Consider the following 20,563-nt stretch of genomic DNA (forward strand, 5'->3'; position numbering starts at 1 on the left):
AAAGTGCTGCATCTCATCACCGCATTTATCACCCCAACAGTTGAAGACAGAAGCAGAACTTTGCACGCTTCAACACAAAGCAGGATCGAGAAGCAGCCTCCACGCACCGGAGAGTCCCATCTCTCCACACACATTCAAAGTGGGATTGCGTTACGGATAATCTTTGGAGCTGTGCAAGAATCACAAATTCTGACACAACACCTGGCATCTGTTCATGCCCTGCAGACAGAGCCCCACAGAAAGCACTGTTCACACCTCAGCTGGAATGCAGGCTCTTCTGCGGAGCATTAAAACCACATCCTTCACCGGTTGGAGCAGCTTGGAATTGTGCACTGGCAAGATTTTATCACAAATATTACAGTTGAGCTCCACTTAGGTCCTTGTGGGTAATGACAACTCACCTTGCAGTCCCATCGAGCAGAAAAGATCGAGCGTAGGCAATCAGGGCTGACAGCTGCCTTTGTGTTACTTTCATTAAACCGGAGCAGATGAGTGATGTGTAGCTTTGCAAAAGCTGAAGGGCTCGCTTCTTGCCAAATTTGCCGTGTCCTTTCTGAATAGATAACTTGTCCAGAAGAGGAAGTCTGCTTGGACACATCAAACTGATACTCTCCTATTTGACCTCTGCCAAGTCCCTTTAAAAACCGAACTGTCGTGCGGGACCACATTGCAGAGTGAAAGCTGCGGTTCCATCGCTGTGACTTGGAAGGAAAGTTGAGCAGGACAACAAGCCAAACACCTCGTAGACTTTCCCTCCAACTCCCAGACGGGCTTCACGGTGAATCGGGCGCTTGGCCATTTAGAGCTCCAGACTGGTTGAGAGGCAGACAATGCAGGTGGGAAAGGACGCTGAATGGAATGTGATTAAACACGTAGAAATATGTTTAATTTTCTCAATGCTCTTTAGAAAATCTTCACCGGCGGCTTTGAAGCGGCCAATCAGTGTTTGAATAGGAGAGCAAATTAAGCATTTTAATCGACTTTTCCCTGTGGCATTAAAAAGAATGACACTGTCTGACATTTTTTTTTCAAATCAATGGGTACATAGCCAAGATAAGACTTTTCATTTTTGATAAGGTGGAGCCAGTCATCGTTACATTGTCTGTGCTCTGAGTGGCCAAAAGGGACCAAAGAGGTCAAATACCCACTGGAGAAAATGAATGTAACGTTGTAATAAACTTGTTTCGATGAAACTTTTAATGTTATGTTATCATTTGTATGATACACACCTTTGAAAGTCTGGTAGTTAAAAGCGAACTTGTTGTTTGAGAGGAAAATACTCTCTCTTTAAGCCAAACCCTGCACCTCATGTGTGGGTGGCAGATGGTGGCTCGCTGGTTGTCACAGAAGATGGAAGATGGAAATACAGGCGACTGATTCGAAGCAAGGAATCGCCCGCTTTGTGAAAGACACACTATAGTAGCAGCTGCAGAAGGGATAGACCCGTATGTGCATCACACAGCAACTGTTTTTTCTCATATCACTTTTGAAGCATAAACTGATCATTTATATACACAACAATAATAAGGCAGATAACTGATGTTATATGTGATATACGTGTGAACTTATTCCCATATATGTTAACACCCATGACCCATTCAATCCGCTAGATCTGTTCTTAAATCACCATTAGCTGAATTACCATGTGTAATTCGTCGTGGCGCAGGGGGTAGAGAGGGTGCGCTGAGAACCACAAGGTTGGTGGTTTGAATCCCGGCTGCCCCATGTCCCTGACACATAACACATAACCCCTAAGCGCTCCCCCGGGAAAGAGCCGTGGGTTAGAAATGTAATGTAAGTCGCTTTGGACAAAAGCGTCAGCTAAATGACCTGTAATGTAATTTAATGTAATGTAATTTTCATGATGATCACCTGTTTCAGACTCTTTCAGATGAAGCCATGATGTCATCATCATCAGATTTGAGAAGGAGTCCGACCAGTTCCTCAAACCAGTCATTAAGTATGAAAGCATTCACATTTTTTAATATTTCCATCTGGGAAGTGAATTATGTAACGTCCTCCTCAGTTTGCCTTTTAAATCAGAATTTAGACAAAGTCCTGTTGTAAAACTACTGCTTCTGTCCAGCAAACCTCATTAACAACCTGAATCTGAAGATGGGATTTAAAAATGTACTCATTTGCGTATTATTTATCATAAGTCGACATTTTTATTAGGATTGGCACTCACAATAATAATGTTTGTTTTTCTTATTTCACAAACACTATAATTCAGTTATAATTCAGGATTGTTTTGTGGAATTGTGGAAATTTCCTTGGTTAGAGAATTAGACCTTATTTCATGAAGACGGCTGCAGGTACAATGATGTAATAATTAGATATTACATTTATAACTGCACCATTGCCAAATACCAATGAGGTTTTCACCTACTAAGATCTAAAAAAAGAAAAGAAAATGTCTCCTAAACAAACAAAGGACGCGGTGTAGAAAGTCGTCCCAACATTCTGCGACCATTGATGCAACAGCAGACATCCTCCGGTGCGCGGATGTGCTTCTCCTCCTTGAATCGCGTCTCCTCCCGGCGGGCTGATGGGCGGCTCGGCTCGCCGCTGCCCGCCCCCTGGGTGTGTTTAAGGGAACGGGCCCGTGCATCCACCTGCTCGCGCGCTGCCTCCTCCGCGCAGTCAGCGGCGGCCAACTTTCCAGAGGAGCACGCGCCGCGCGCCTGGACGGGGACTTTGTTTCTAACAGCTTTTCTTTTTTCATTCCCACCGTCACGAGATGTTGATTGTGCTCGTGCGACGACGATATAACCTCGCCTCGCGGTGTCGCGCACGACAGAGAAAGCTTTCTCTCTCTCTTTCTCTGTGAATTGTGTCATTGTGCCCTGACAAAGTCCGGGGCCACGCAGCGCGCACAGGTACAGCGCGCGCCCCCGAGCTCCGGCGCAGCGGCGGCGGGATTTTCTGTTCTTATTATTGATTTCAACTTGGAGAGCAAAGTGAGCGATCCTTTGGGATCGGTTCTGTTTTGACTTGGTTGGATCTGAAGTTATATTCCGGGAGCTGTAAAAACAAGGTAAGCCTGCTTGTGCTGCTGTTTGCGTATCATTTCCTATTTATTCCTATTGAAGCTTTACCGATAGATATAAACAATCATATATATATATATATATATATATATATATATATATATATATATATATATATATATATATATATATATATATATATATATATATATATATATATATATAATATGATTTGCAGCATGCTGCAGTTGCTGTTTTCTCTGATGAAAATGTGAACAGAAGTGGCTAATGAACCGGTTTGATGGATCCCAGCCTTGATTCTTACATGAATCCTTGTTACTATTGAATTGCTCAGTTTACAGCGCGCTGTAATACCACAACAGATTGTCGTCCAAGACACATCACAGTCTACATCATTCAGCAACATTCTGGGATGCAAAGATTTTTTTTATTCTGTCCTATTGTTGTGATTTATGGTACATGATCTGTGTTTTTGTAAGCTAATATTTATTGTGCTGCGTATTAACTTGTGGTCTTTCACTAGAAGTTAAGTAGTGATGACCAATAACATTTAGATGGATTAGTGGAGGGTTTGCGCTGCTGTGAAGCAGTTTGGACTACTGTGATGTAATGATTCTTTTGCCAAATTCAATTTTAGATTCATTTTAACGGCTCAAAATGACGGGCGACATGTTTAATGTGAGTGGACTCAGTGTCTCTCCGTCTCTCAGTGTTTGATTTCATATGCACGTGTCAATGGCTTGGCCTCTGTCTCAGAATAAACAGCTGGATGGTTAACAAATTGTCAGTAAACAGCCACGGTTTAAACAGCTGGCTGATGCTCATCAATCCGCCTCAGCCGACCAGTCTGAGGACTCTGGGTTCTGTTCACGTCTCCAAAAGGTGTGCTTGGGATGGAGACCCGTTTCCAATTGTTCTGGATTTGTTTTTAGAACATGCTGAGAACAGCGTTGTGTCCAATCGGTGAGGTCAGCTCGCTACTTTTGGGGGAATAGAATTTATCAAAAAAATATAATTGTGGCAACATGGTGGAGATGATTAAAGGGACCAGGAGTGGATTTGAGGGAGGGGGGGGGGCTGTTAAGTCTTTTGGGAAGATTTGTGTGGATCATTGTGGCTGCTCCCTCGCGTCTATCATTCATTAACTGGGGACCTCATTGATGACCCCCGCTGCATTGTTTGGCTCCAACGATAACAGTTTAACAAGTCTTCCAGTCATCATTTGTAACCACCTTTAGCAGTGAAGTTAATATTTTATTTTAGAATGTATGGAACTTTCCTCTTGCCCCGTCTCTAGTAAGTATGAGGTCGCTGTTAGGTGATCATCACACACGTATGACGTAGGAGGTGGAGAGGAGCAGAAAAAGAAACGCTTCTCTTACTGGAGTCAGCGTGCCCTTTCCATCACTTTGTCTCACTCAAACTGAAAAAAGAAAAGGAGCATAATTATTCCCAAATGGAAGTACGTGCACATCTCTCAAAGCTCGGCCCGTCGCCAATTGTTTTTTTTGTGAAGCTCCCAGAAATCTGGGTGTAATCCCCGCACCTCAGTGCTGAATCACCAGAACTCAGAGGGATCATGGGGCCCCTGGGAGCCATGTATTTGACAGGTCACATAAATAAATAAACAACACATCGTTGCAAATCCTTTTTCTGTTTTTTGTAGCTTAGAGTTGAGAACACATCTTCTCTTCTCACGTGTTTCTTTTTGTCCCTGCAGAGATTTAAAGAAATAAAAGAAACTATTAACCGCTCTTGGCGTGCCGCTGGAGGTTGCTCGACCATGCAGCTGGACGGTCTGTGGACGGTCCATGTCCTCCTGGCACTGTCCGGCCTCGCTCTCGGGAACCAATTGAGCGTTGACCCGTTGGCCGCGCCTCGCGTCTTCATCTCCTTCAAAGGTAGGAACCCGAGCCTGCTCTCTTATTCCCACCTGCTCCGACGCTTGTAATCCTGGGCCCGTTAATGAAACTCTGCTGTGCGTTTGCCCGTCATGTTACTTCAGACTTGTGGCTTTGGTGCTGAGACTTTTTTCTTGCAGAGGAGGAACTCGCAGCATCACCAGGCTCTCGCCGCAAACAAATCACGCAATTCCCATTTTCTGCCCCTTTCCTGATGCCTCCAGGCAGCGTAATAACCACCAGATGCTTCCAGCTTATATTGTACAAACAATAAAAAAATGCAAACAGCGTTCGCACATATTGAAGTTATCTTGTTCGCACTCCATTTGAAACAATGTACATGATTATTGTTTTTGTCGATCAAAAGCGGCGTCTTTATCTTCAATCATCTTTATTGTGGATCCCTAAATTGGAGCCACAAAGGGAAGAGGGATAATAAGGACTGTGTAATAACTCTGTCGTCTATTATGTGATTATTCCCCCATGCGAAGGCAGACGTGTGTTCTAGTGGCTTGTGTTTGTGCGTTCCGATAGCCGCACAGATTGCGAGAGACGAGTTGCTGGGCTTCCAGGGAGGTGGGGGGCACAGAGTGAGAGGGCCGTATTATCCAGAGCAAATTGCCAGGATCAGCCAAGCAGAGCGCCGTCCCCGAGGCCTGTCCTGCTCGGAGATCAGGCCTTTTTGATTAGCATCCAGAGAGAAGTCGAGGGCGGGCAGGCAGGAGACCAGCAGCGCCCCTGTTTGGGTTGCTTTCCATCTCCCGCTGCTCCCCAGTGCAAGTTGACTTAATTAAGAGGACTGGCACCGTTCATTGTCCAAGGCGTTTTCCTGCTTTAATCAAGTGGGATTTAACACATCAGTGAACCCACATCCACAGCTCAGCAGTTTCTTTTTCATTTTTTCATCTTCCAAACATTTTTCTTCGCCAGTCCTCTACAGAAACGCTGTGTTGTGTTCACAGAGCGCTGCTGTTTCATTTTCTGTGAGCAGGAGATTCTCTGAGAGCTGCTTTTGCATTGCTGCATCTTTTGGATGGCTGAACTCACCAGAAATATATCTGAAAGCAGCAGACTTCAGCCGCTGTTCTTTGGCTGACAAGTAAAGTGGGGAAAAAAGAGATCGGCTCTCCTGCTTACCTGTGTGTGTGTGTGTGTGTGTGTGTGTGTGTGTGTGTGTGTGTTTGCCTCTCCAGTCAATATGAATTTCACAGTCTAGTGCTGCTGCCTCTCAGAGGAATTCACCCCCCTTCTCCATTCAATATTATGACTCTCCTTCCCTTAATTGCTTTTTGAGAGGCCCGTGTAGTCCTTACGTTGGCAAGCCTGCTGCACTTCCCCTGATGCACCATGATGTGTTACGTTTTTGCTTGAGCTGTTTTGGATTGCGGATCGTCTCCGAGCAGCAACTTCAGCGGAACTCAGGTTTGACGAAAAACACATTTTTTTTTAATAAGGAAAATGATGAATAAATGGACTCATGGACCATCATGGCAGCAAGTTACGCTGGGAAGGAAAAACAAAATTGCTGCCATAAAGCCAAACGTTTCTCTCAGCGTCGAGCTCAACACGCTCCGAACTGACTAACTCGGTAGCAGAGGAGTGAGGTTGAGAACCTGCATCTGGGAGGCCCTCACTTCCCTTTTAAAGCCAGAAGAGTAAATCATGGGACCTAATTGCTTTACTTTGGCTTCATGCAGAGTGCACAGGTTTTATGACGGGAGAACAGTACCTTCTGTGATAATGTTCCAAAGTGTTCAGAGGATGTGAGGGGAAAATACGTATACACATTTCAATAAGATTAGAGTTGGGAGAGTCTGAGGGATGAACCGTGGAAGTAGACTTGGTTCGGGCTTATCACATTTTCCAGTAAGCTGAGTTTGCAAAAGAAGAAATATCTTTATTCTGACAGCAAAGACATTAGATGAATAAATGTCTCCTCTGACTATTGATGGAATGAGGAGAGGGAGCAAAGCAAATCCGCCGTAGATAATAAGTTGATATTTTAAGTTTCGTTGAGACAAGACGGCTGTCGCCAAACCCCCCCAGTAGAGGAGTCGTATCAAATGGTCGAGCTGGAACTGCTGGGAATCTGCTTTCTTGGAATCAAGTCCACAACCATGACAACTTTCTCTTTCTCTTTCTTGAACGTATTCAATGTCCCTATGAACTAAAGATGCATTGTATTATTTACAAACCCGCTAATTATTTAAACCAAAAACGGTTCAAATACTTTTCCGTCTCTGACTGCAGGAGGGAAGCTGTGGAAAAAAATAAAGACTTGAATTAACATGTAAAATGGTTGTTTGAGAGCATTGCCTCTCCGTGAGGCTCCTACAGCCTAGTTTATGCTTCTGCGTTTTCAGAGCGACGGAGACGCAAGCCCCCCTTGCGTGTCCCTTGCGTGTCCCTTGCGTGTCCCTTGCGTGTCCCTTGCGTCGCTTTTCACACCTCCTTGCGTGCGTCGAAAGCGACGCAGCCTCCCGCAGAGCACCAGGCTGCGATTGGTCCGCTGACTACGTCCTTTACGGAGTCTCACATTTCCGCTTTCATAGCCCGATACCGGCATTATTAAAACGAAGAATGTTTATAACCGAACGGATCAGATGCGTTAATATGATCGCTTCTACAAGCCGTCATTGGCGGGTTTAGAAGCGGGTTGGATTCACGGAGTGAGATCGCTGCAAACGCCGGTTTGCCGGTCGAGAGGAACAAAGTTGTGGAGGAAAATACGGGACAAATGTGTCGGCGATGAAAAGCGGCAGTGTGGATGCACGAGGCAATAAAGTCTATGATAAATAAATAAACAAATAAATAAATAGACGTGACTCTCTAGGTCGTCTTCAACAAAACGCGTCACTCCGCCTGTTGTTCTGGAGGTGAATCGCTCTGCAACACATTAAGAAAATCCCAATCTAAATCCACGCTTATGGCTCTGCTATTTCCGGCCCAATACCACACACAACCCTCTGCCTCATCTGGGACCCCAATCCCTCACAAAGCACAATCTTACTACAGTCCATTTAAAATCAAATCAAGTCGCTGCCCCAGCTTGATGTGCAATTGTTTACATGGACGGGCCAGCTTGAAACTGGAGGCCTCTGGTGACGTGTTGGAGCTCTTTAAACATCTCAGCCTGCTTTGATAAACACACAGCAGGTAAACATTGGTTCAGAATACAGAGGCACACCGTCAAGAATCCCCACCACTGTACATTTTCACTTTCACAAGCCACGCAGACGTCATCTATGGCTGAGGGCGGAGCCACAAAGGCTGTGTGAAAATGAACACAGTGCCCCCGTCGCCCTTTACTCACTCGGTGTTAATAATATTTGAAACGGCTGCTTTGACAACTACGGCAATGGAATTATGTTCAGTCAGTACAAAGGAAGGCTCCTTTAAATGCCACAACATCATACGGATTACAGCTCGCTCCCGCCCCTCCTCCCCACTACGTATTGGGCCAAATCCACTCCGACGACCCCAGAATGTGGGTCAACTTTGCCATGATACCACACAAGCTCTGGAGAAAGGAAAAGCAGCTCTGGGCCGACATTATTCCAGATATTTCTCATATACACACCCTCCTAACAGCAGTCTCCTATTTTTACTCCTCAGCAAAGTCTTTAGTCTATATCGGGGGTGTGCGTTTGTGGTGGGTGGCAGGCTAGAGGGTCAGAAACTCTCCGTGGGGTTAAATGCCAGACATTCTGTTATGTGTTCGCCCTTGTTATAGAGCACTTCTGGGTTTTTTCACTTTCACTGCCAAGGAATAACAACAGACGAGGTTTAACTCTGAGCTACAAATCCGCTTAGAAGTGAAGTAGTTGTTTTGAGTAGTCAACAGTTCGCTATCAGTTCATCTCTGGGCTTGGCCCATCTCGGCCGTCCTGTCACTTATGCGAGTAAATGTTTAATCTGTTATTACCGTCGTTCACTCAATACATTCCAATGGCCACTCTCTTCTCGGCGCTCCACAGGTACACATCAGTGGTAAGAGGGCTCTTACAGCGCTGACCTGATTGACTGGTTGGTTCACTAAATATTGCCTGAGCAACTACTACATGGTTTCCTTCTTTTGCATCCAGTTCAATTTAGCAGGTCTATAAATGCAACGCAATCATCACTGATAACTTTCACCGTCTAATTTGCAGAATACCTCAAGCTTACCCGCACCCTGACTTTATTACTGCTGGCCAACCACAAGTAGAAGCCGTGAAACCACTGCTCCTGTAGTCTGGTACCAGCGTTGATGTTCAACTGTGATCTCTGATTACTGTTTGGGAAGTCTGAGTCCACATATCCCCACGGCAGCAAAGTAATGACTGACAAAGCTTTGAAAACCTCTATTGCCCTGGCCAGGTCCCAGACCTCAGCTTCCCTCCTCCGCAGCTAAGCCAGGTTATATTTAGTGTAAAACTCTCCTCTCCCTCAGCAGGCACACAGTTGTCATTAGCAGCACCGTGGTTAACCATTGAACACAACCGGCAGGGTGGTGAAGGCGGCTTGGTCCTGCACAACTTCTGATCCAGCTGTCATGAGTGTCACTTCATTGGTAAACTCTGACTGGCTGGGAGCCATCCGTAATTGTGTAAAACATTTGAAATATGCCAGCGAAGCTAAAGGACGCTGCAGGGTTTGGTCTGAGATCCAGGAACAGTGTTGATCCTTCACTGTTGTGCACATGACTTAAGACCACAGCACCACTCCAAACTATGAGGGAGGGAAGTTGTGTCACATGCGAATCAGTGTGTAGCAATGTCCGACTCATGCTGCGTGCCTTCATTTACGTTATTTAATGACTGTAGCCCTGAGCGCATTGGTGTTTATCTCAAACTGTCAACTCATTGCATTTGAATCAAAATCATAAAACTATCATGCTAAAATAATTGTTGGTCCAAATCGTCCAAACTCAGTTCATGGATCAGGGTGTACTCAGATAGACAAGGTTAAATGTTTACATTATTTTCTGATTGAGGTTGACTGGTCAGGAATCAGAGATTGATTAGCTATTAACCTTTAAGTGCTTTTATATAAACTATATATCCTATTGGACTGATGGGACCATGATGCATTTTACTTATGGGTTCATTTCTCCATTGTTTGTCTTGGACGACAGCTGGAGAATAAATGAGCAACGGAAACCTATTTGAATGCAATTTCAATTTGAACTTCATACACCTCTGCCACTCATTGCATTTATTACTTTTAAAGAAACCAAACTAGGTGACATAGCAATTAATCAAAATCAGAGTTTTGCATTTAATTCAAGCATGTTTAAGACAAAACTATATTTTAAAATATTTACATTTGGATGTGGCACGAATTTATCTCTAAAAAGCTTTGCAATCCCCCGTTAAGAGTCCTGATCTGTCATCCTTTCTATCGATATTACAGAAGGTGGCGCTTCTCATCCCTCTCCCTGTCAGGTTTATGCGTGGGACGGACGTGTGATATTCCTCAAAAGCGACGAGCCTGTTAGCACCTATCAGCACATTGTCTCTGGATCCATCAGTAATCGGCTGCCAGGTTCCCTATGCAAAAGAAACCAGGGTCACAGTGTCATCGCGTTGCTGTGTCAGACAACCATCAGCGCTGTCTGCGCCTCCCACCTGGCACCGATGGAATATCTGTGTTATTCTCTCCTTCCCATAGTGGTTAAACGAACACACAACCCTTTCTTTATGAAGGCTGATGAATCGAGCCATTGTGCTTCCGTGTTATAGAATAGCTCAACTTGCCACCTCGCTCAACCTGATTCTCAGGCCATATGGCCATGGGGTTGTAAAGTGTATTGCAGGCAGTTTGGGTGGTCCTAATGTTTGATACAAAAAAGAAATCGAAACAGTGATTTTCTTCTTGTTCCTCAACATCCGTCCAATGGGTGCTGGATGTATTGTATCTGTTAGCAGGTAACAAGGCCCCTAACCCTTATACGGCAGGACATTTTTGTGGCCAAAGGGGAACTAAAGGTGACAGAGTGGCAACAAAATAGAGCGAATCATCTTTATTTGCTCGGTTAGATACGACTCTCTTCCCTCTCCGGCTTATCGCTCTTCCCCCTGGCATGGGGACAGAGGTAAATGCACGGGGGCTTGTGGTGTTTTGGATTTTTTGGCATGAAAGGCCTGCTCTCTTTGAGCGTCTGCAGAAAGAGGGATATGTTGCGTTGAGAGCGGGTCGTTCCCCTCTTTGGTCAGGGATTCACCTGTGGAGCAACCCGTGCATCGGGTTACGAGTTCTGTCAGTGTCTGGCCTCCGGTGAAACCAAGATCGTCCCTTGATAAGACTGAGGTTCCAGTGTTGTCTGTCCGTCTTGGCTTTCAAAGGCGTGTTGTTGCATCTGGCCCACAGATCGCTTTCTCCCCTTCAATGCAACATCTCTTCCAATGTGTTTTCTTAGTCATGAAACTACAATTGTACCATTATTTTTATTTTTTACTAGCTTTACATGAAAGTGCCAAAGCTGCAGAATTTGAGCAACAATTACAAACACCAGAGCTGATCATAATGTCCGAGCAGTGAATTGGCAAACAAGTTGGAGCTGTAAATGATTCCGCATGCACCCAATGACGATATCTGGTCATTTTCACACTATGGTAGCTGAAGACCACGTCAGTTCCGTGCGATCAAACACATTTTTCTTCACTGATGTGGAGAAGAAAGTCGCTTGCCATCACACACACGCAACTATGCACTGTTCTTAGGCTCAGCATATTGCTCAACCTGTCCCTGGGACTTGGTATCTAGCACACCTGCCAAGCTTCAAGGTTGGTCCCTTCTTTTCTAGGTGGCATAATTCAGACTTCCTGTGGGATTTGATGTCTTTTCTCACTTGAGAAAACAGGGCGTTGGTGGCTACTGGATATACAGGTGGATATACAGGTTGAGGACTCAGACTTTGTCTGTGCACCTCCGCTGGGGCTCAACACTGTATATTCTTAGCGCTAGTGTTTCTCTTGTGGCAGATTAAGGTGTCAGGTAGAATAATGGTCCAGGCGGATTAGACACTTTTGTGGATCCAGCTCAAACCTGCACGCATTTTTGAAAAGGTTTACGCTTTAGAATGTGACCGACTGTGATGTCGTTTAGTGTTTTAGTGTTTCTTTATCGTCATGTTTGGATACAGGGGGTATTTTAGCACCATTTTACACCATTTATCCACTGAATGATAACTAAATAAAAGGAAATGAAAATGTGAACTCCTCCAGAACCAGCCAAACTGCCTTGTCTTTCACCTCTGCATATCTTCCCAGTTTCACCTCCCTCCACTGGCTCCACTGGCTGTCTGCAGCTAGCTCGTATCATATTCGAAGCCTAGAGTGGGCATACCAGTCTTTGAAAGGATATACACCCCCATACTTCCAACACACCGCTCCCTCCCTGCTCCACACAAGTATTAAGAGAAGGCCTGGTTTGCTCTTTGCTACAAAAAGCCTTTCAGGGGTTCTTGGTTCTCCGAATCACATTAACTGTTGGGCTCAAGTTAGTTGCTCTAGAAAGAGATTCTTACCGGGTTCTTGGATCTGTTCATCATGCATCTCACTCTTTTCTCTTTCTGGCCAATAAATAGGACTGTGAGTGATTAAAGCAGTGCTACAGGCATGTGAAGATCCCTGAAGACGTTAAGTTTATGGCAGTCTTTTTCACAAAGATCAAGTGGGGGGCCACGAGCCTGACTGAAGAGGTCAAGGCCGCTGCCCTCCCCTCTGATCTACAACCCCAACATAATTTCTCACTCTCTGTCAGTTAGGGATTGAGTGTCAGATGCGTCTCGCTGCCTCAGAGACTCTAGTCCTCGACTGTGACCTGTCTTCTTTGAGGTCTACAGTGACTACACCGTGACTGAGATGGTGCACTGTATCCTAACCCCTGAATGAGTGAAAATACCATTCGCTGATCAAGCACAAATGAGTGGCTTTGTATTTTGCAAGAACTGCTCAATGTGCTAAATGGACATATTTGCTCATACTGTGAATTGCATTCATCAGCAAAAACATTGTCAAATGTTTGTTTTCTATGATTTGAACACCTCACTTGAAAAATGATGTGTATAAAAGTGTTAATTCCATCATATCCATAGACAACTCTTTTGACCAAAATCTGTCAGAATAGAGGCCATGCTCTATGTGTATGATGTGAGTGGGTAACCTCTACAGTATTGCTGCAGTGATTAGGGTTACACATGCGATCAAAGGGTAAAACAGAGACTTATCAGGGCCAGACCTGGTGTCGTTTGGCTTTATGTTACAAGTTCAGAAAACTTGAACCAACATAATAAACATACAGAACCAGCGTCACACTTTAATCCCCCGCGATATTTATTAGACATCAAGCCACATGTTTTGTGGAGATGAATCTTTCAGTTTAAGTTTAGACTGGATGCTACATCGACCTTTGTTCACTAAAGTGTAAATTGCATTCAGCATTTCACCCAACTCTCTGATTCACATCCTTTCAGCATCTTCCCCACCTTCCCCACTTCCAAACTCTGCACATGGTCAGTGATGAGGTCATATATTATTCCACTTTTGTGGCGAAACGAAGCCGTTTGGAATACACACTGAAGACTTTAGCTCAGAAGAGCACTCAGTTATATCACAATGCAAGCACTTTAATGCCTTTGTAGTGGCTTGTTTTTGAAATGCTGATTTTGAGATTTCCCTATTGCTGCCTGTTGGTGGAGTAGGTGTTAATTGCAATGTGTGGGGATGGACTCTCATTTACATCCATTGAGACCAGGCCAGGGCGAGCGGTGACCCCCCGACAGGCGTTTTTTTGTCAACGACCCATCCTTTCAGGCCCCCCGCCGCCTCTTGATTGGTGGACGAAAGAAAAGGAGGAACCCTGGCAGGCAACTCTTGTTGTTGTTGTTGTTTGGCGTCGCCCACACACTCTTCCCCCTGTGAAGGTCCTGTGGCCGCAGGGGGGTTTGTGTAGGTTTGCCTCTCATTCACAGAAGTTCATTCGCATTCAGAGAGACCTGGGGGTGGGCGTCAAACTGGCATCGGGCCCTTCTTTTTGTCAATGAATGCGGTGCCCAGCATCCCGCAGGCCTTTCTCTATGCTGCCTATAGATTCTCAGTCCAGGTCTCAGGAGCACCACTGTGGAGCTGCAAAGGGAGGACAGCGGCCAAGAATGGAGGTGAAAAATGAGGTCCTCCCCTGCATGGAAAATAAGAGTCAAGAAGAGAATGTTTACATCCTCCACTGGCATGCTGCCAAACCAGTAGTGGCCGTGTGTTGCAATCTGAAAGCAGGAGGATTACCAGTATTAGGGGTACTGTTCGTGAAACGGTTTGGTAAATGCTAGGGTTACTTACTTTGTTCAATCACTCACCCGCCGTCTGATCTCTCAGCTTGTCTGAGCGGGACACACGCACTCTTGAGCTCCTCTCATTGTTTTGTAAATCTTCAGATGAGATGAATGCGCTAAGTCTGTGTTTGACTTATTAACTCAGTTGCTTGTTTTCCTTCAATGGGCGGGCTCAATGAATACTTTATTGCCACTTTACTGTCTGGATCTTAGTGGAGGTATTTAATTTTGCCCCCCGGGGACGTCCTGTGGCGTTTCCCAGAGTTTCGGAGCAGCCACTTTGCATTTCCTTTCTCCAAGAAGACAAACGGGTCCAGAGTCCAAGATGGACCACTTTGACAGAGGGAGGGTGATACAGAGAAAAGGGGGATGGAGAGAGGAAAGGATGCAGGCTTGGATTTCACACCTAAGTCTCTCCCTCCAAGTTTCGAATCGGTCCAAAGTCTCACTCACAGGCTGCAGTGCAGATCAGGTTCTACTCTATCTTGTATCTTGCACGGTGGAAAACAGCTCGGTCGCACGCTGAGAAGCAGAAAAGAAGTTTATTTCAAGGGCAGAAAGTCCTGTACACAGTTGGACTCACCCATATTCTGTCGCTTGACTGGAGTTCTACTGATGTGCAATCAGGCTGCCATCTGTACACTTTTCACCGCTGTGGTTGTCTTCCTGCAAGACATGTGATTACTGATGTCATCACACACCTTTGCAGTGTTTCCCTTCTTCTGCTCATAACTCTGTCAGACTGAGCTCAGTAATGCAGCTCACGTCTGTTGAGTGTTTACTATTTTAAAGGCCAGTAATTAGGCCGGTTAACCTTTTTTCCCTTTTCGCCTGTGGGCGACCACAGAAGGGTCCAAGGGGGTGCCAGTGGCCACCTGTGTTGCATGTTGGACCTCGTAGTGAGGGATGGCTTTTAAATGGAGGCCTCGCTGCTGAAAGAAATGGCCTAGTGAAACCAACCCAAGGGAATATTTAAAAGATCGGCAAAAGAGCAGTAATGAATGAGCAGCTCTTCCTGTTTTTCTAATAGTGGAAGCAGCATTGAGTAAAGATAACTAGTCGTGAGTAATTAGCTGTGGAGAGATAAATGGTGGTTATTGGTGAGATGCTGCACTTTCAATGACATGCTGTGGGGATAGAATGAACTGTGGAATTAAATCTTCGGTGACACCGTTGGGGCCGAAGGTTAGTCTTGTGTTTGTGTTTGTGAGTTAATCTCCAAGGCACCTCAGCACCATTGGCTCCCCGTAGCATGTGGGAAGAAATCCAGTGAATTGTATTACATTTGAGCTTGTTTTAAGTTCTGCTTTCCAAAATAAAGTATTGCAATAGAAAAAAGAATTCCGTTTGAGTTTTTTTCTGGGGCGGTTGCTCTCGTAGTTTAAATCGGGACACTTGTCGCGTGTGACGGCAAGTAATACTTATGGTTGTGGTTATCAGGAACAATGCTCTGTGGAGCAAGTTGTCCTCTCACCAGCCAGACGTTTTGCTTCAAGGGGACACATCTGCATTAAAAAAACGTACGTGGTTGAAAGGGAAAAAATAGTTTTTTGCTGGAGCAGCAGCACATGAAATCCCACTGAAATCAAACCAAAAAGGAGCATACGCCGTGTTCTCTTCTAAATGATGTGTTGTTTGAGTTGTGTAATATTAGCTAGCTATTTTCACCCTGTGAACAACATGAGAGGAAGAAAATCCTCCTCATAGATTGAAGTTGTGTCAAGTTCTAAAATAACTGGCAGACACCAGATTTGCTGATAGATGCAGCGACTCTTCTCACAACTGTGGCTGTTCACCTCGATTAACACGTCCTCCCGCTCCCTCCCTCTCTCTCTTAGCAACGTTCTTCTGCTGCATGGAAATGTTTGTCTCTTGAAATGTGGAGGACATTCACATTCATGAGCTAAACCAGGGGGAATGCTCTGATAAGAGCTGTCATAACCCATCACAATTGATGACACACCTGATCATTTACCTATCAAAGAGTTTCCTCTCCTTGTAATTATCCTTTCCAATATGTTGAATGTTGAATGCTTTCATGATTCCTAATGTCTGTGTATAAGCCTGCTGACAGTGGTTGGTGTGCATCACGTAAGCCTAACCCTGTGAAACATGGCTCTCAAAGCGAAACAAACCCATTTGATTAAAAGTTAAGAGTTCTAATGTATGTATTTTCTCTAATTTGGCAAACAATTCATTAAATCAAACGTTTGGATTGGAAGAGATAATTGCTATAAAGGGCTACTAAAGTGCTACTGCTAACTGCTCCATTTCACAGGAACCCAAAGCCGCAGCCTTGACACAGACTTCATCTTTCACAAGCTTGTTGGGAAATGAAAAGGCCTTGATGTTGAACGTGAAGAAATATTGTCTGAAGAAACGATTCCTTGCCGGTAATACATCGTTGTTAACCTCACTGGGCTGCGGAGTGAGCGGATATTTGTGACTTATCTCTCCTATATGTCAGGAAAATGGTGGCTATGAAAGCTCTACACTATCTTATGATGCAGAGTGTGGTTCAGACTAAGGTGGTGATATAATACATGTTCTTTAGTCAATGGAAAGCTTCTTTAAAGCATGTCTAATAACCTGTGTGTTTTGATGAAGAAAACAATTGTCTAACACTAAAATAATTCAAAGGTCACTCCAATGCAAATGAACACCAATTAATCTCTCACTGTTCCCAGTGGGGATGTAGTATGGTTAATCACACATTATTCCGAGACAGAGACATCATGAGGGCTTTGGAGGTGCTGTGAGAATTGTCTCGTTCACAGCTGAGTATTGGCTTCAGTGTTGATGCAGTGAGTGAGAATACATGAGTTTGGGAGCAGCCTAAAACAGGCTTTAGGTGCATCTTCCTTTCCAAAAGCAGGTTAACTAACAGAGAGGCCCCGTCATCATGATTTACATGCTGGGTGAGATAAAGCTCTGCTAGAAGAGTTGTTGATATTACGAGTGTAGATTACTGTCAAGACAGATGGAGCAATATTTCACAAATTGATAATACATGTGATTTGATAAATGCACATACTGACTTACGGTCACCCTTTCAATTTAACTTTAAGCCTGCTTATTGGACAAATGATGTAAAAATGATACATACAATGGTTCTCTGTGCATCAATGGGGCAAATGATCATTTGTCAGGATTTATGGTGCAGCTGCAATCCACGTTTACCTGTGGCGTTTACGTAACCGAGCCTACAGCCTCCTGAGAAATGTAGTTGGGAACTGAAGACAAAAAGGTTTTGTTTATCCTCAGTCATTTTCTCTGCACACCTTCTGGTAACCATTCTCTATTACCATCAGCCTCCCCCAGTCATCTGTATCATAATAAGTGGATGATTGAAATGCAGTTTAAAGTGAAAGGATGTAGTGGTGACTTTTTGCCGCAACACGATGCACCATCCTCCAGCTACCAACTGTGCATGCACGTAGTCCTGGATTATTCTCCCATTAATATTACCTGTTGCAACACACCCTAATTAACCCTTTTTTTACACCATGCTATTTTTGGTCTTAACACGTCTCCTAAAGGTGGGAGTCCTAAAGGTCCATCAAGGCAGAGCATTGCCTCAAACTGGGATGAAGTGGACATAACTGCAATTATCTCAGTTACACTTTTCTCCTACTGAACAAAAACAATGTTTGGGCCCAGGAGGCCTCCTCCCCACTGGCTTCTCGTCTCTACCATCTCGGAATTCACTCTGAACAAAAGCTGCATTTTAGCCCTTTTGCGATCCATACTTCCGACCTCTCCCGTAACTCATTACCCAATGCCAGAACTGCTCAAGAGGGGGGCTGCAGGGTCACAGAGTAGGATATCCTGCCTGTCAGTCAAATGCCAAGGCTGTCAGGTGTATCCCGCTGCAGCGGATTTAAACCCAAGTATGTGGGAAATGCTCATTAAAACTAGAAAAATGTAGGGAGGAGGAGGTTCTGATTTTTTTTCAAAAGCTCTGTGTATTTTCACAGCTGTCGAACTGTCTTTATATCTGCTGCCATGTGTGGATGTCACCTCAGGCACGACGGGTTTTCTCTGGGTTAATGAGGAAGAGGGATGGAGATGGGGGGACATAGGTGAGGTGTTGTGGAGAGGAGACGTGCTTGGCTATTCTTTTCTGGAAGTGTTTTCTTCATGTAGACCCACCGCTGACCCTTGCTGAGTCTTTTGGGATTACTATTGGGACTGTTGGATGAATGCAAATGGAACTTGACTGAATTAAGAGCTTCGGCACCAATTGTCCTCCCAGAGACTTTGGTGTGAGGTGAATGTGCCAGAAAATTAGGTAACCACAACAGAAGGCCCGGAGTCCGAAAAGTTCTACATACTGAGCGCACCAGATTGAAAGGCCACTCATTTTATAGATTACTGTTAGGCCAGTTTACTTTATTTGTACCTGTAGCTAGATTTTGTTTGCAGTCGAAGGCGAGGCATCCCTCTCTCAACACACACCAATCCCAATCCACACACAACAAGACAAACATGATAAAAGTACCACAGTCAACAAATAAGTAAAGTAAGTCAAATAAATACACAATCTATGTACTGTTGCTATAGTTTGGTCACCCGAATGATGGCTGTTGGGGCAAAGCTGTTTTAAAAGCGCTGTGTTCTAAACCTATATAACTCTATTTAGATGAAAAGAAACTGAAACTCACTGTGCAAAGTCAAAGTTCAGTTTTGAGTCAAGATTGCACACATGGACTACCACGACATCCGTCCAGTATTACAAATGTAGTGGAATACAGGACTCAAACTTTAAGTGAACACCACAATGACTCTTATGTACTCTTCTCAAAAGAACAGCCTTTTCCACGTCCTTTTGGTCTATGTCAAAGGGCTGATCGTCTTTGAGTTTCTAATTCAGTACCAGAATTACATTACTAAAACCAAAGGTATATGAATACAATTGAGGGCATCCAAATTGATTGCAGGGTCATCAATCGTAGTACAGTGAACTTTTTGCAGCATTTATACTTTTCATTTACTCTTCTCCTCCTGCCTGCCCCTCCCTTTTGCTCCCACTTGCTTCGTTCTGCTGTCATGCCCGCCTCAGAAGTTATAAATGACTTTGTATTTGTGAGCCTTTCATGGGTTTGTGTAGGGGAGTCCCTTTGTACGCTTCAAATGTTTAGGGTCAAAGCAAGGCTATCACACACCCAGAAGAATTATGGACGTGTGAAGTGCGAGTTTGTTGTTGCAATGATAAAAGGAAGACTCAGAGGGACGATATATCATACCACTCCAAAAAGCCAAAGAGCAGTGTGTACCTGTCAAATAAGGACGGAGTGTGTTCAGAAACTTACATAAAAGGAGTCTCTTTTTCACCTGGCTGCATTGCAACACTACTGGAAAGCTGCAGCACTGACCTCTAAGTGCACTCAAGTCTCCCGGAGAGATTGCAGCCTGTGACACACCATGATGCCGCTCCATTAGCTGAGATAAAGCAGGCAGGGATTGAGAAGCTCAGATCAATGAGTCATTATGGGGAGTGCAGAGCTCTGGACGCAAGCGCTGCCAGACCGGGGCGCCTACAGTCGTGGCTTAGCGTCAACGCAGCCCAACAATCCCTCAGCCGCTTCCCACCAACCTGCTGTGAGGCCATCCTGGAAGTCAAACCCAGGAGGATTTTCTCCGGATTAGTGGTTGATTCCATGTCAAATATGCTATCCAGGAATGATGTGACGGGGGCACCAACCTTTTCACCTGACACATTTCAGATTGCCACAGCAGCTTGTGAAGGTTTCACATCTTCACAAGATGTATTTTAAGTCAGGTTTTTAAGTCTAGCTTTCTGTGGAATGCGGGTGTTCTTTCATGTGAAGCCATATTCATTTTCTAATGAAGTGAACGGTGCTGATATTTAAGAAGTACTTTTACTGATAAAAGGTAAAAGGCAAGACAGAAAGTTGGTAGTTATCATTACAGACTGAGCATGATTACGCCAAAGTTGAACCAGAAAGTTTGCTGTAAACCATGAATGGAAAGTTAGGAATAAACATTTTAGTTTGGAAAACTATCAATAAAGATACAATCAAATAGTTGTAATGAATACATTATCCTATGATCTGTATAGTTTCTATATCTGCTTCTACCTCTGGCAACATTTGTGGTAATGAAAAGAATGTCAGAATAGATACGTCTCTGTTGGAACTCTCATGGGAGGCACTTTCACTAGCGATGTCGCCAAGACTATGGACAATGGTGGCTTGTTTACAGCGAACGTGCAAAGCCGACATCATCCTTGCACGCTGGTCTGTTGTGTTGCTCTTTAAAGATGCAGGAAACACTCGTATCAAGTGCATTTGTTTATTTTAGAAACACATGTGCCG

At 44.5% G+C, this 20,563-nt stretch overlaps 1 protein-coding gene across 8 annotated transcripts in view; it reads left to right on the top strand.

Annotated features, from left to right (window-relative positions):
* The first annotated feature begins 2,490 nt into the window (after positions 1-2,490).
* The window catches only part of LOC120835348 (semaphorin-3F), a 50,645-nt gene continuing 32,572 nt past the window's right edge, over positions 2,491-20,563 (top strand). For all 8 annotated transcript variants that reach the window (XM_078092469.1, XM_078092468.1, XM_040204225.2 and 5 more), the window contains exons 1-2: positions 2,491-3,037; positions 4,732-4,912. In XM_078092469.1, the coding sequence (XP_077948595.1) occupies positions 4,795-4,912 (118 nt within the window). In that variant the 5' untranslated portion in view covers positions 2,491-3,037; positions 4,732-4,794. The remainder of the gene's footprint in view (positions 3,038-4,731; positions 4,913-20,563) is intronic.

The sequence above is a fragment of the Gasterosteus aculeatus genome, chromosome 17 (genome assembly GCF_964276395.1).
Source record: "Gasterosteus aculeatus chromosome 17, fGasAcu3.hap1.1, whole genome shotgun sequence".
NCBI lineage: Eukaryota > Metazoa > Chordata > Actinopteri > Perciformes > Gasterosteidae > Gasterosteus > Gasterosteus aculeatus.